Below are 15,768 nucleotides of genomic sequence, written 5' to 3' on the forward strand. Positions count from 1 at the left end.
CCAGGTGGATAAGATGGGTCGTGGTTATCAGGGCGATCCGTCTTCCGCTTTGCTTGAACTTCTGGACCCTGAACAGAACGCAAACTTCCTGGACCACTACCTAGATGTTCCTGTAGATCTGTCAAAGGTAGGATTGTGTGCTCCTCGTTTACAGTGCTGCATAGATTACCAGTGCATTTTTCCTGTGTAGCTTTTTTCTGATAGCCTGTCTGTTCCAATAAAGGTTCTGTTTATCTGCACGGCCAATGTGATTGACACCATCCCCGAGCCCCTCAGAGATCGGATGGAGATGATCAATGTGTCTGGATATGTTGCCCAGGAGAAAATGGCTATTGCTGAGGTGTGATATTATATGTATTTTGTTCTTGTATATTCTAGTGGCATACTTCTTCCCCAGTTTTCCTAACAAGTACTATATGAAAAATGAAGATGCCTCGCTATTACATAATTTACTTCCCTTGTCTGTCTTTCTGTCTCACCAGCGTTACCTGGTCCCTCAGCTCCGTTCTCACTGTGGTTTGACTGAGGAGAAGGCCTCAATCTCCTCTGACGCCCTCAGTCTGCTTATCAGGCAGTACTGCAGGGAATCAGGAGTTAGAAACCTGCAGAAACAGGTTGAAAAGGTGAAACACTGAAGTGTGTGTGTGTGTGTGTGTGTGTGTACACACAAACAAGCCTTCCGGCTCAGCTCTCTTTTCGTCACAACGGTGCGGTAAAGCGAGTGCAATACCGCCTCCGATTCTCCGGCTAAACTCACACTCCATCTTCCCCTCACTCGTGAACAAGACCCCGAGGTACTTGAACTCCTTCACTTGGGGTAAGAACACATTCCCTACCTGCAGTAGGCAATCCATTGGTTTCCTGCTGAGAACCATGGCCTCAGATTTAGAGGTGCTAATCCTCATCCCGACCGCTTCACACTCGACTGGGAAACGCTCCAGTGAGAGTTGGAGGTCACAGATGGAAGATTCCATCAGGACCACATCATCTGCAAAAAGCAGCGATGAGATCCGCAGCCCCCGAACTGTAGACCACACTCTCCCGACTACGTCTCAATATCCTGTCCATGAAGACCACAAACAAGATTGGTGACAAGGCACAGCCCTGGCGAAGGCCAACCCCCACCGGAAACGCCTTTTGACTTACTGCCGAGCACCCGAACACAACTCCCGCTTTGGGCGTATGTTACGTCCAGTCGCTAGGGGCAGACGGGCGCATACATAAACCCAGACTTTTTTGTTGGGTGAAAAAGAATATTTATTCTTGGAGTCAAGAAACAAACACAAGAGCGTACGAACTGAGGGAAGGGGCCGGGGGTGCCGTGTAAATCAAAAACCAAATAGAACAAAAGGCGGCCTTCTTCTGAAGTCCACAAAACACATGTAGACTGGTTGAGCATACTCCCAAGCCCCCTCCATGATCCTGGGAAGAGTGAAGAGCTGGTCCGTGGTTCCACGACCAGGACGAAAACCGCATTGTTCCTCTTCAATCCTTGGTTCGACTATCGGCCGAACCCTCCTTTCCAGCACCTTGGCAGACTTTACCCGGGAGGCTGAGTAGTGTGATACCCCTGTAATTGGCACACACTCTGGTCCCCCTTTTTGAAGAGGGGTACCACCACCCCGATCTGCCACTCTTTCGGCACTGTCCCAGACTTCCACGCAATGTTGAAGAGGCGTGTCATCCAAGACAGCCCCCCAACACCCATTGCTTTTAGCATCTCTGGACGGATCTCATCAATTCCTGTGGCTTTGCCACTGTGGAGTTGTTTGACTACCTCAGTGACCTCCACCAGGCAAATTGACGATGATCCCTCCTCCGCCTCCAACCCCACCCTACCAAAGAGGGCGTAGTAGTTGGAGTTCCTCAAAGTGTTCCTTCCACCGCCCGATGACCTCCTCAGTCGCGATCAACAGGGTCCCATCCTTACTGTATATACATGTGTGTAATATATATATATATAAATAACATTTACTTGATCTGTTTTTATCTGTCCGTCAGGTTTTCCGTAAGGTGGCGTTCTCCATTGTCAGTGGTGAACAAACCACAGTGACTGTTACCCCTGACAACCTGCAAGTCTATGTGGGTAAACCTATTTTCACAGTTGATCGAATGTATGATGTCACCCCTCCTGGAGTGGTTATGGGGCTGGCATGGACATCTCTTGGTGAGAGACTTACACACACACACACACACACACACACTAACACGATCAAACCAAAAGATGAGACCTGCTGAACTCTGCCTGAATTTTATTTACTTTGTAGGAGGGTCAACATTGTTTATCGAGACATCACTACGCCGCCCTTCTGGAGGAGTGGACTCCAAAGGAGAGGGGTCACTGGAGGTTACAGGTCAGTCACCAAGACCTTGAACTGAGTCACTTTGCTGGGTGAAGTTGGGTGAACAAACAATGTTACGGATCAAGTCTTACATCTTCAACAGAAACTGAACGTAGAGTCCACCTGAGGATTTATTTCTATATATATATATATATATGTTGTGTTTTTGGATAAAATGAAAATTCCTTCTTCATTTTTAGTTCATTCACCATTCATTTTTCCAAGGGGTTGGGCACAGGGTTAGCACTGGGTTAGCAGGTCAAAGGTGTTCGTGCTCCTCTGCAGGTCAGCTCGGTGATGTAATGAAGGAAAGTGCAAAGATTGCCTCAACCTTTGCCAGAGCCTTTCTGATGACCCAGGAACCAGAAAACCACTTCCTGGTTAACTCGCACCTGCACCTGCATGTCCCTGAGGTAAGCATGGCAATGCTGTAATGTATACACATGGCTTTCTGATTACGTTGGCTTAATCTGTTCCTTTTTGACTTCTTTTTCTAACTGCTTAAGATTGGCAACTTTAGGGAATATCAGTACTAGTTCTCTTATTAATTCTGCTCATTGGCCCAGCAATACAACAAGTTACAAAATGTAAAAAGCAAAACAATTAAGCAAGTAATTAGCTATCATTTACGGGTACCCTGGCGCACGTTTGCTGCCTCCCCTCTCAACACTTTGTTTTTCCCTGTGTGAGTTTTATGGCTTTTATAGCTATATATATTTTTTTCAACCCCGTTTTTACGTATTTCCATTGTTCCCTGAGTTGGAATACGACAGACCTTCTCCTACTTCCTTCAGTTGCAATACGGTTGGATTCACTTGGGAGCCTCGCCTGCCTGCCGTGTTGGAATACAACAGGAACCCGGTAGACTTTGGATCCCTGCCCCGGCTGGAGCTGCTCGTGGCCCTGCGGTCGTTAAGCAAATGCCACGACTTTGACATCGATGCTGGAAATGATTTCATACACCGGACCGCAACTTCATGGTTCCTCACTACATCCATAGAGCTTTGCGCTGCTATTTCAACGTGGAATCAAGAAGCAAAACAACTCCTCTGCCAATGCCTGATCTTTCCTCTAAGGCAGGGATGGACAACTGGTGGCCCCCGGGCCGCATGCGGCCCTCGCTCTCTTTCGGAGTGGCCCCTAGATTAATTTCTGAAAATTATGTGTGTCCTCTACAGCGCCCGATCACTTTTAAGTTGTAATATCAGAGTCCACTGCTAGATGGCACTTCCTATGCAGATGCAGCTTCCTGCGTGCTTCCACCGGGTCTTCTCCATCAGCGAGGAAGAGAGGTCAAGCCACGGCAAAAAGCAACGCGAAGAGAAAACCCTATCAAGAAAAACGTGTCTTTCAGGTGAAATGGGAGGTGGATTATCTGTTCACTGAATTTAAAGGCAAACCCATGTGCCTAGTTTGCTTGGAGACGTTATCAGCCATGAAAGATTTCAACCTAAGTTGCCACTACAACACCTTGCACAAAGTTAAATACGAGAAGTATACTGAAGCTGCCAGGACTGCTCTCATTGCCGACCTCAAATCAAAAGTACACAAACAACAGCAATTTTTTACCAGAGCCACAACCACACAGGAGGCTGCACTCATGCCGTCGTATGCTGTTGCGCTTGAGCGTGCTAAAGCAAAGAAGCCCTTGTCCGATGGCGAGATTGTGAAGAGATGTGTCGTGGAAATGGCCAGAGCGTTTGGTGATGCTAACCTGGTTACAAATTTTGATACGGTCTCTTTGTCCCGTTGCACTGTGACTCGTAGAATTTTTGACATTAATGATCATGTCGAGGGGAAGATGAAAGAAGTTATGCATAACTGCAAGTACTTCTCCCTGGCCTTGGATGACAGTACAGATGTGATGGATGTCAGCCAACTGCTGAAGAACCGTTGACCGTTCGGTTGAAGTGCACGAGGAGTTACTAAAGATGGTGCCCACGATGCCACCAAGGGCACGGATATATTCAACGCGATAGTTTTTGCAATAGTGCAATAGTGTTGCAAACGCTTATGGTGGCTTGGACAAACTATCGGCTGTTGTTACGGATGGCGCACCAGCGATGCAGGGGAGACGCACCGGATTCGCAGGGCTCCTTCAACAAAGCGGAGTGAACTGCCCTATAATGCACTGTATCATACACCAGGTGAGTGAGTAGTCCTATTGATTTTGGGTGACATGCATGACAAACATAGGGACATTTTAATGGTTACTTTATTTATTCCTACAGGAGGCCCTCTGCGCCAAGAAACTGAACTTTAACCATCTTACGGACTTGGTGACTAAAGTAACACATCTCATCCGAGAAGGGAACAGATCCCTCAGTCACAGGAGATGTGGACGCCGTATATGGGGATTTACAAATGCACACCTAGGTCCGATGGATAAGTCGGGGGAAGTGTCTTGAGCGTTTTTTGGCGCTGCGCTCCCAAATTCCAGTGTTTTTGGGAGACAGCGTTCGTGGTGATATGAGTGCTAACTGCAGGAAACTCAAAGACACAGCGTTTCTGTGCGACATGGCATTCCTTACTGACATTACTGCACACCTCAATGATCTGAACCCTAAGTTACAGGGGAGAGACCAAACTGTGTGTGACCTGTGTGCACACATCAACGCATTTCAGCGCAAATTAGACCTGTTCATCCCATCTCCCGAATTTGACATACTTTCCTGCTTGTGAGGAGATGGGAAAAAGTGTCCCAGAGTGCGAAGGCGTACTTCACAAATATAAGACCGATATCGAGAAACTGCAGGAGCAGTTCAAGCATAGTTTCCTAGATTTTCACGCAATGCAGCCACAGATAGCGCTCTTCGTGGACCCCCTCTCCGCTGCTGTCAGCGAGCAACCTTCTGAATTGCAGCTTGAACTTTGCGACCTGCAGTCTGATCCGTTTTTTCAGGCGAGGTGCAATGAGAAGGGAATTACGTTTTGGGGTCTGCTGCCTGAATGCCGCTTCCCACTCCTCCGAGATTTTGCTCTCTCAATGACCAGTATGTTTGGGAGCACATACATTTGTGAGAGCAGTTTTTCGACAATGAAGCACATCAAGTCGATTGACATTGATATGATATCCACTCTATTGTGCACCAAAAGGCAAAGCCACAAGTTCCTCATTAAAGCAGAACCAGTCATGCTAATGGGCTGAGGTAGAGCAGGTATGCAGGGAAAATGTTAAAATGTTTAAAAAAAGAGGATTTTTATGTATGACGGCACTTTGCACTGAAAAAAAAATCACAGTATCTGGTTATTTGTTTGCTTCAAAGCTTTTGTTGTTTAAGAAGATCTGTTAAACATGCATTTGAGCGTGACATATATTAAGATGCTGTGATTATGTTGGTTTAATACACATACAGACATATACACATATTTTGGTCTTATTTATTATGGTCATAAATCTGGTTAGGAAGTGCGCTGTCCTATGTGGCCCCCTGGTAGCGCTGATGAAAAATTGTGGCCCCCTCCACCATTTAAGTTACCCATCCCTGCTCTAAGGAATGCCTTGCCTTCAAATGCAAATCTCCATACTCCAAGACAGTGCTTGTCATACACCGTCCTCCCAAACCCATCTTTTCTACCTGAGACAAGTGATCTCCTTACTTCACTATGTCATCTAATATTGTCATTGTTGGCGATTTAAATATTTATGTTGACAAACCCTCCTGTCGGTTTGCAGCAGATTTCCTGACTTTGCTTGAGGGACTTGGCCTGCAGCAGCATGTTGAGGTTCTTACTCACACCAAGGGGCACATTCTGGATCTGGTTAACACTGACTCTGCTCCCATCAGTAACCTACAGGTTTATGATCTTGGTGTGTCCGACCACAAGGTGGTCTCAATGGCCTTGACCTTCATGCTCCCTATTGTTTGACCTAAGCGTCAAATGTATTTCCAGGACTGGAAAAGCATTGACTCAGCCTCTATGACCATGGACCTCCAGCTCATCACCTGCCTCTGCATCAATGGATGAATTGGTGGTCTATATTACATCCCTGAGCAGTGTTTTTAATCTCAATGCTCCAGTCAAGTCACGTGAGGTCAATTTCTCCCGCTCTACTCCCGCGTTCACACATGAGCCCAGAGAATAAAAACAGCTGGGCGTGTCCACTGTCCATAAACTGGCTTTCCGGGAGCATCAGAGGGCCTACTCAAACTCTCTTAAAAATGCTCGCTCACAGTTCTATTCCAGCCTAATCAACAAAGACCCTGGCAACTCTTGACAGCTTTTTCCACCGTAAACCATCTCCTGAGGCCACAACCATCCTTTTAAACTGAGGCTACAGAGGACCAATGCAACAAGTTTGACATTTTCAGATCCACGGTCAACAACATTCGCTCTCTGATGTCCAGCTCTCCACCTCTGCTTCCCTCTGACACCTTCTCTGCCAGTATGCCGTCTATACATCTCGTTGAGGTTCAAGAGCCACGTCGAGGAAATTCTCCGAAAAAATGACATCATGTACCTGCACCCTCAACCCCATTCCCACTGCTCTGATCAAGTCACATCTACCTACACTCATTCCGGATTGACTACAAAATTCTACTCACTCATAAATGCATAAATGGACATGCACCTCCCTTTCTGCAAGAACTACTCACTCCCCAAACCTCCACCCGCACCCTCAGATCTGCAAGCAGCTCACTCCTCCGCGTCTCCAATACCAAGCTCTGCACCATGAGTGACCGGGCCTTTTGCTCAGCAGCGCCAGGCAAATGGAACAGTATCCCTGACCACCTCAGTGTAGTACGGTCATTGGACTCTCTTTAAAACTGGCCTAAAAACCTAGTTATTCAGGAAGGTGTTTTTACGTCTTCTTTTTTTCTTCCCCAATGTTTTACTAGCTTTTACTTTATTTCTATGTTTTCCCATCTCTGTCGCACTTTGAGATCTGCTGACGAAGAGTGCGTTATAGGTAAAATGTATTATTATCATTTATTAACGTACTAACGTTTTTTCATCAAATTCACCAAAAAACACGTTTTTATTATCTCCCTTACTGGTGAGTGTTTTATTGCACTGATACATCAATAGTTCTCAGCATCTACTGAAACTTTTGCTCTTCGTTTCTGCAATGATGTGGTCGGTCGTTGTGTGAGAGCAAAGTATTACGGCGCACCTTGCTCACAGACAGACATACAGACCGAGAGAGGAGGTTTTGGTACGAGAAGATCCCCCACTAACTTCTGAAGGACTGATAACTGCCAACTCCACACCTTAGCAATTTTCCCAGTTTTTACTAATATAGAACGGAGTTTCAGTAAGCATCCAAATGAGTTATTCAATAGTGTTAAAAAGAAAATACACCTTTTTTGTGCAGCACTTTAAAAATGCTACATAAGAATTACTCGAAGCAGATAGTCAGGGCCATAAGTAAGCTCTAACTTTAGATCTGCAGATTTGATATTATCGTGCCTTAGTATTCCCTGTGATATTCTCAAAAATGCACTAGCTGGTTGCAATGTGCATTTCTATTAGTCAATAACATCACTTTTTTTCTTAGGGTGCAACTCCCAAGGATGGACCAAGCGCCGGCTGCACCATTGTCACAGCATTGTTATCCCTGGCAACCAACCGCCCGGTGCGTCAGAACGTAGCCATGACTGGTGAAGTGTCGCTGACTGGCAAAATACTGCCAGTGGGTGGAATTAAAGAGAAAACTATCGCTGTAAGTACATGATGGTGAACGGACTGTACTCCGGAGAGTACTCTGTAATCTTAATCACTTTGCCTTGTAAATGGTTACGGAGGATCCTGCCCTAGCCACCTGGATGGACGTACAGTGGGGAGAAGTATTTGATACACTGCCGTTTTTGCAGGTTTTCCCACTTAAAACGTATGTAGAAGTCTATAATTTTTCTCATAGGTACTCTTCAACTGTGAGTGATGGAATCTAAAAAAAATCCAGAAAATCACATTGGATGATTTCAAGCAGTTGCATGACATAATTATTTGATACATCATAAAGCCGAACTTAATATCTGGTACACAAACCTAGGCGCAATAGAGTCTAGGATCTTAGTGCAGAGAGAATCAAACAACTTCATACAAACATCCACATTGAAGTTGCCAAAGTCCTCCAGAGAATAGGAGTTTTTCCAGGCAGCAGGAAACTGCAGAGGAGTCGAAGAGTAAAAAGCACGGCGACAGCGAGCGGGCGCAGTGTCTGTGGTGGGGGGGCGCAGGTAGTGAGAGGGAAAATAAAACTGGTAGATGGTCGGAAAAAGGAATGTGGCATATATATATGGCAGTTATTTGTACATGATTAAGAGTCAATTAGATTCAAAAAGTCTTTGACAAGCGGTCTGGTCTCACAGCAGACATGCATGTTAAAATTGCCGACAATTAGAAAGTGATCATTTTCGAGAATAATACCCAACACAAAGTTTGCAAAGTTATGTATAAAGTCCTTGTTAAATTTTGGTGGCCGAGAGATCACAGCACAGAGAACAGTCACGGGGATTTTAACCTCAAAAAGTTGGAGCTCAAAGCTGGAGCCATTGACAGCCACCACCTGGACGTGAAAGGTGGATTTAAATACGGATGACAGTCCTCCACCTTTGCCGGTGGTGCGAGGGGAGTTGAGGAAACTACATCCTGGAGGGAGGAGCTCCGAAAAAGGAGCAAGATCACCTTCGCGGAGCCAGCTTTCAGTTAAGAACATAAAATACAATTTGCGTGAGGTAAAAAAGTCATTCAGTAAAAAAGTCTTGTTGGTGGCGGATCTCACATTCAACAAAGCCAACTTGAGGAAAAAAGTGTCCGAAGGTGAAGCATGTTTCATTGTGCGGAGGTTCCGAGGGTCCACGCCGCGACTCCCGGTCCGAAAACACCAGCTGGTAGGAAGCAGCAACAGCTGGTCGGAGTCCACCGAACAGCTGACGCTGTCAGAGCCGGCAACGCCCGGGAGCACCGGCCGGATCCATTGGGTTCTAATCCTCCTCGGTCGCAGTCGCAGGGCAGGGGAAACATCCAGAAGGTGTTGATTAGTGCCCTAATCCAACACACGACCATGGTTGAAGACTCAGCCACGATCCAGCTTCAATGCGCTTACTGAGGGAAGGAGGTTGTTGGCCAAGATCTTGCGATACATGGCCCCATCCATCATCCCCCAATACAGTGCAGTCGACCGGTCCCCTACGCAGAAGGCTCGGATTAATGTTCTTTTAATTTTTTGTTTTGTGCTTTTAAAAAAAGCAAAATCTGTTCAGGCAATGTTTATTGTTTTAAAAGTATCAGTTTAGCACCGCTATCGGAAAACCCCCAAACGATACCTATCCGTAGCCACTATGAGATAAAGAACAAATAAATATAAATATACACATGTCCTAATATTATCACAATCAAAACCTTCTTTCCCTACAAGGATTTTAACAGATGGAAATAGAAGGATTTTTATTACAACAGAAAAGTCCATGCACACAAATTTGAAATGAGAGAATATGGATTTTCACTATGCTATAATTCAATTTATTTTAATTTGTATAGCGCAAATTACAAATTTAGAATGAACAATGTAAAAGATGTATAATACATTAAATTCCTATAACAAATTATTCAAATGAGAAAAATAATTTAAAAAAATAAGAGTTTGGGAGAGGGCCAGAGAAAACTACGTGTCTGACATTGTTTTAGCGTATGATCACACCGATTCCACATTAACTTTAGTGACCTCCGAGCGATGTAATCGGGAGTCATTACCGCCGACGTGAATTACAATCTTACTGTATTTACGTTTATCCTTAGCCAGCAGTTTAAGATAAGACTCAATGTTTCCCGCTATGGCATTATAGCAGCAAATCACTGTCAAAATTAAATCAAACATCCGCAAGCAAATGTCCGTCTCGTGGGAGCAAAAGGAGCGTGAACTTCCTTGCTCACGAGGCTAATCTCTGCTCAGGCTCGGAGATGTTTCTGCGAGTGTAAGGGGGCGGAGCCAGTCACCATGGTATTTCTACATCTAATTGGTTACAAACCCTGTCTTTGGATTGGCTGAAGTTAGGCACTCACAGAACTATAGAAGCCCATTTCTGCACTAAAGAAAGGGGATAGAAAGTCGAAATAATTTAATAATAATAATAACACGTTGTCAAAAACACAAACGACACCTCTCTGTAGCCGTAGTGGACCGTAGATGACAACCAGCTACAACTATAATTTACGACCGGCAAATGTTAATTTAACTGAATGCAGGTGTTGAGGTTGGACCAAAAATGAGACGTAGGTCGGAAATAATGTCTTTTGAACCTATTCAGGCTGTGAACCGCATGGTAAAAATCCCAAGTTTTTAATTTTGAAATGATGTATTTACTGAATGATTAAACTGTATTTTCTTTCCCCTATTAGGCCCGTCGTGCTGGTGTGACCTGCATCATCATGCCAAATGAAAATCGGAAGGACTTTTCTGACCTGCCCGACTACATCAGTGAGGGCCTGGAGGTCCACTTTGTGGATCACTACAGCCAAATCTACCCCATTGCTTTCCCACAGGACCAGTCTTAACGTGCTTTCAACAACAGCACTAAAATCACGGCAAGATGGACTTTGACCTAGTTTGATTGCCATCTAGTTTAGTTCTTTTTAGCAGTATGCATATGCAGTCTGACAACAATAATTTTTATTTATGAAAGCTCACAGGACTATCTATCCGACCTAGAAGACAACATCCCTGAACTGAAACCATGCAGCCCACTGTGCCAAGGATGGACATGCACGGTAAAGTCACGGTGATGATGAACGCTGGCTGGTCATCAGAACATTTAATCTATGGACTACGGGTGAGGTGACAACCATGTTGCCAAACAGCCTCTTTACTTACAGCTTCGGTGGACTTTTTCACAGATTTCTTATATTATATTAATATTGACCAGATGTGAAAATAATTTTGAAATCAATTAAATCATAAAAGCAACTCAGAGTCATCTTTAAAATTCAACCTTTCAATTATTTTTTTAAGTGACTGCCTGTCTCAAAGTGATGCAGAAAAATGATTTATCGGGCTGCTCTTATAATCTTCTTAAGCCCCTTCAGTTGATTCAGAATGCTGCAGCACATGCATTAACAAGAAGTGAGAAAAGGGATCATATTACTCCTGTATTAGCTTCTCTGCATGGCTTCAAGAATAGAATTTAAGGTACTTCTCCTCACCTACAAGGCACTTGCTGGTGAGGAGAAGTATTTTCCTTTTACGATATGGACTGTGGTAAGGAAAGGTTTGATGTAAAGATGTGTACTTGAGACCGAATGGAGCACAACAATGGAAGTGGAAGCAGGACTACTGCTGGAACAACCATCATCCAGATGTGAACACCATCCACAGAACCCTCCAGAGAAGTGGGCAATGTCTGTTTATGATAACAGTAATAGTAGTAATGTAGTAATAAATAATACTAGTGATAGCAGCAGCAGGGCCACGGCAGGAGTCAGGAACAGGGTCCAGATAGAACCATGATACATGGAAACCTGTGAGGCGAGAAAGCACAAATACTCTGGAAGAAACAAAGTTATGAATGTGCATCAATGTTGACAGCAATAGTAAAGGGACTAACGATGGGATTAGAAGCGGGAGGTGTCAGCAGGGCCGTGGCTGGAGGCCGGACCGGATAGAACCAGAATCCATAGAAACCTGCAAGTAGAGAAAGCACAAAACTCTGGAGAAGAAGCTGAATTAGTGATGTGCATTAATGATATGTGAAATCTTAGAAGGAGAGGGAGAACAGTTTGGTGTGTCCTAAGAAACCCCCTTGCAATCTAGGACTATAGCAACTCATCTAAAGGCTGGTCCATGCTAAGTTCCAGCACCTGATTTTGGGCAATACACAAAAAATCAATTGAAATGAGTCTGCAGATAAGGATGAAACACTATCAGGTTATTGCCCAATATGTTTTTTCAACACAAACACCCACCGCTTTCAGCCAAAGCCTACCTCCTGCACCCTCTACCAGCATGAAGACGAGAACCCTGGTTGCAATCACTCACAGCTCTTCAACAATTTCATCATTCACACATACACATCCATTCATATATTGATGACAGGAGCTACTCAGTGACACCTGACCGTCAGTAACTAACATTTTCACACTGTAGTCAAAGCCACGGGAGCAATGGTGGGTGTGGTTCGAACACAATAAATGTAAAGTCCTCATGTCTGTTTTGCTATTCTTTTTTTTCTTTTTTAATTTTCAAAAAATGTATTTATGTATTTATTTTTAGGGTGGGTGAGTATCTACAGTGGGGAGAACAAGTGTTTAATACACTACCGATTTTGCAGGTTTCCCCACTTACAAAGCATGTAGGAGTCTGTCATTTTTTATCATGTGAGTGACAGAATCTAAAAGAAATCCAGAAAATCACATTGTATGATTCAAAAATATATATTTTGCAGTATAAAAAGATTAGGTGAGTCAAAGAAACACAAGGGTTTTTTATCCAGGGACTAGGCATTTGTTTGCCTGTGATTAAAAAAGAGGACATTAGCTGTGTCTCAGTCACTGCGCTGTATCCTTGTAGCCTCCAGCCTTCGCGGTAGACCTGGGCTGGGTCCTCCAACAACCGCATAGGCCAAACCCGAGCGGTCTCTGAAATGGGACGGTCTGGCCTCCCTGCTTGCGTCATCAGCATTACCTCCGCTGCTCCTGTTGCCCTAACCCTAGTGTAGCGGTTGTACTCCTTTGCGTTGAGTTTTTCAATTACCACCAGGACACTGACCACATTCGGCTCCAATCGGCCGTTTATTTCATGTCGTTAGACACCCTGGCGAACATACAGAGGTTAGCGTCCTCACAAAGTACCTCGTGGCATTACACGTTATGACTGTTATAATCTCTCCACCTAGTCCTGGGCCTTCCCCGAGGCCTCTTCCCAGCTGGCCGTGCCTGGAACACCTCCCTAGGGAGGCGCCCAGGGGGCATCCTCACCAGATGCCCAAACCACCTCAACTGGCTCCTTTCGACGCAAAGACGCAGCGGCTCTACTCCGAGCTCCTCGTGAATGGCTGAGCTTCTCACCCTATCCCTAAGGGAGACGCCAGCCACTCTCCTGAGGAAAACCCATTTCGGCCGCTTGTACCCGTGAGCTAGTTCTTTCGGTCATGACCCATCCTTCATGACCATAGGTGAGGGTAGGAACGAAGATTGACTGGTAGATCGAGAGCTTTGCCTTCCGGCTCAGAACTCTTTTCGTCACAACGGTGCGGTAAAGCGAGTGCAATACCGCCCCCGCTGCTCCGGCCAAACTCACACTCCATCTTCCCCTCACTCGCGAACAAGACCCTGAGGTACTTGAACTCCTTCACTTGGGGTAAGGACACATTCCCTACCTGGAGTAGGCAAGCCATCGGTTTCCTGCTGAGAACCATGGCCTCAGATTTAGAGGTGCTAATCCTCATCCCGACTGCTTCACACTTGACTGCGAAACGCTCCAGTAAGAGTTGGAGGTCACAGACGGAAGATCAGGACCAAATCATCTGCAAAAAGCAGCGATGAGATTCGCAGCCCCCCGAACTGTAGACCCTCCTCCCCCTGACTACGCCTCGATATCCTGTCAATGAAAACCACAAACAAGATTGGTGACAAGGCGCAGCCCTGGCGAAGGCCAACCCCCACCGGAAACGCCTTTTGACTTACTGCCGAGCACGGCTCTCGCTTTGGGCGTAGGATTGGATGGCCCCAAGCAAGGACCCCCTCACCCCGTACTCCCGCAGCACCTCCCACAGTTTGTCTCGGGGGACCCGGTCATACGCCTTCTCCAAGTCTACAAAACACATGTAGACTGGATGAGCATACTCCCAAGCCCCCTATGATCCTGTAAAGAGTGAAGAGCTGGTCCGTTGTTCCACGACCAGGATGAAAACCGCATTGTTCTTCACCTCTTCAATCCTTGGTTCGACTATCGGCCGAACCCTCCTTTCCAGCACCTTAGAGTAGACTGAGGTGCCGGATGGTATTCCAGAAGCACTTTGGTGCCGACCAAAAGTCCTTCTCCATAGTTTCCTCCATCACTGCAGAGGCTGCTGCCCTTCGAGCCTGTCGGTACACTGCAACTGCCTCCGGAGTCCCACCGGATATCATAACCCGGAAGGCCTCCTTCTGTCGGACGGCTTCCCTGACCACCGGTGTCCACCACGGGGTTCCAGGGTTACCGCCCCTTCATGCACCTAAGACCTTGAGGCCGCAACTCACTGCCACGGCTTCAGCAATGGAACTTTTGAACATATACCACTCTGGTTCAATGTCCCCTACCTCCACAGGAATGTGAGAGAAGCTCCGCCGGAGGTGTGAGTTGAAAATCTTTTGGACCGGGGCCTCCTCCAGACGTTCCCAGTTCAACCTCACTGCATGCTTGGGTTTACCGGGTCTGTCCCGAGTCTTCCCCATCCTCTGACCCAGCTCACAACCAGATAGTGATCAGTTGACAGCTCTGCCCCTCTCTTTACCCGAGTGTCCAGAACATGCAGCCTCAGATCAGACGATACCATTACAAAATCGATCATTGATCTTTGGCCTAGGGTGCTCTGGTACCACGTACACTTATGAACATCCTTATGTTCAAACATGGTGTTTGTTACTGGACTTCTGTGCCAGTCACGGATTGTCCATAACAAACACCCGCTCGGGTTCAGATCAGGGAGGCCATTCCTCCCAATCACGCCTCTCCAGTTTTCTCCATCGTCGCCCACGTGCGCATTGAAGTCTCCCAGTAGCACTATGGAGTCCCCTACTGGAGCCCCATGCAGGACTCCATTCAGGGTCTTAAAAAAGGCTGAATACTCTGAGCTGCTGTTTGGTGCATATGCACAGACAACAGTCAGAGTTTTCCCCCCCACCACCCGAAGGCGTAGGGAGGCCTTTTGTCCACCGGGGTAAACTCCAATGTAGCAGCACTCAGCCGGGGACTTATGACTATCCCCACACCCGCCTGGCGCCTCACACCATGGGCCACTCTGTGAAAAGGCACGCAAGGCACACGCAAGGGGGTCTTGCGTCTGCGTCGCTCTGAAAACGCAGAAGCATAAACTAGGCTTACCGCAGTTTGAACGTGGCTGTGCAGAGCATCTGTCTCCTGGGCAAAATACAAAACCCTAACAGGTCTTTAAACATGACAACCAGTAAACAGCTGCACAAGGCTTTGAAATCACGGACTTCGTGAGCTTTTTGTTTGTTTATTTTTTAGGAAAGGTCGGACCAGTTGTGGCGCTAATCTTGTGGTTCATTTTACACCAAACATGTCGCGGGGTTTGCACAAACACCGCCATTACCCGTTTATCCGATGCTGCAGCCGTTTGCCTGAGCACTAAGCCTAGTTTATGCTTCTGCGTTTTCAGAGAAACGCAAAAACAGGTGATGAAAAGCAGCAGTGTCAATGCACGGGGCAAAACAGTCTCTGATAAATTAATAAACTAACTAACAACTTCCACACACAAAGACGTCA

General features: G+C 46.1%; 1 protein-coding gene across 2 annotated transcripts in view; it reads left to right on the forward strand.

Moving 5' to 3' along the window:
• The window catches only part of lonp1 (lon peptidase 1, mitochondrial), a 28,095-nt gene extending 16,845 nt beyond the window's left edge, over window positions 1-11,250 (forward strand). Inside the window, exons 14-22 of one of the 2 annotated variants that reach the window (XR_013468506.1) lie at window positions 5-127; window positions 224-340; window positions 483-623; window positions 2,002-2,167; window positions 2,268-2,354; window positions 2,628-2,755; window positions 3,137-4,489; window positions 4,574-8,007; window positions 10,686-11,250. Coding sequence is in view for 1 of the 2 variants with exons in the window: in XM_040183524.2 (XP_040039458.1) it covers window positions 5-127; window positions 224-340; window positions 483-623; window positions 2,002-2,167; window positions 2,268-2,354; window positions 2,628-2,755; window positions 7,843-8,007; window positions 10,686-10,841 (1,083 nt within the window). In the remaining variant the exon portion in view is untranslated. The remainder of the gene's footprint in view (window positions 1-4; window positions 128-223; window positions 341-482; window positions 624-2,001; window positions 2,168-2,267; window positions 2,355-2,627; window positions 2,756-3,136; window positions 4,490-4,573; window positions 8,008-10,685) is intronic. The other variant, XM_040183524.2, reaches the window with a different exon arrangement.
• Window positions 11,251-15,768: the final 4,518 nt, after the last annotated feature.

The sequence above is a fragment of the Gasterosteus aculeatus genome, chromosome 8, assembly GCF_964276395.1.
Source record: "Gasterosteus aculeatus chromosome 8, fGasAcu3.hap1.1, whole genome shotgun sequence".
NCBI lineage: Eukaryota > Metazoa > Chordata > Actinopteri > Perciformes > Gasterosteidae > Gasterosteus > Gasterosteus aculeatus.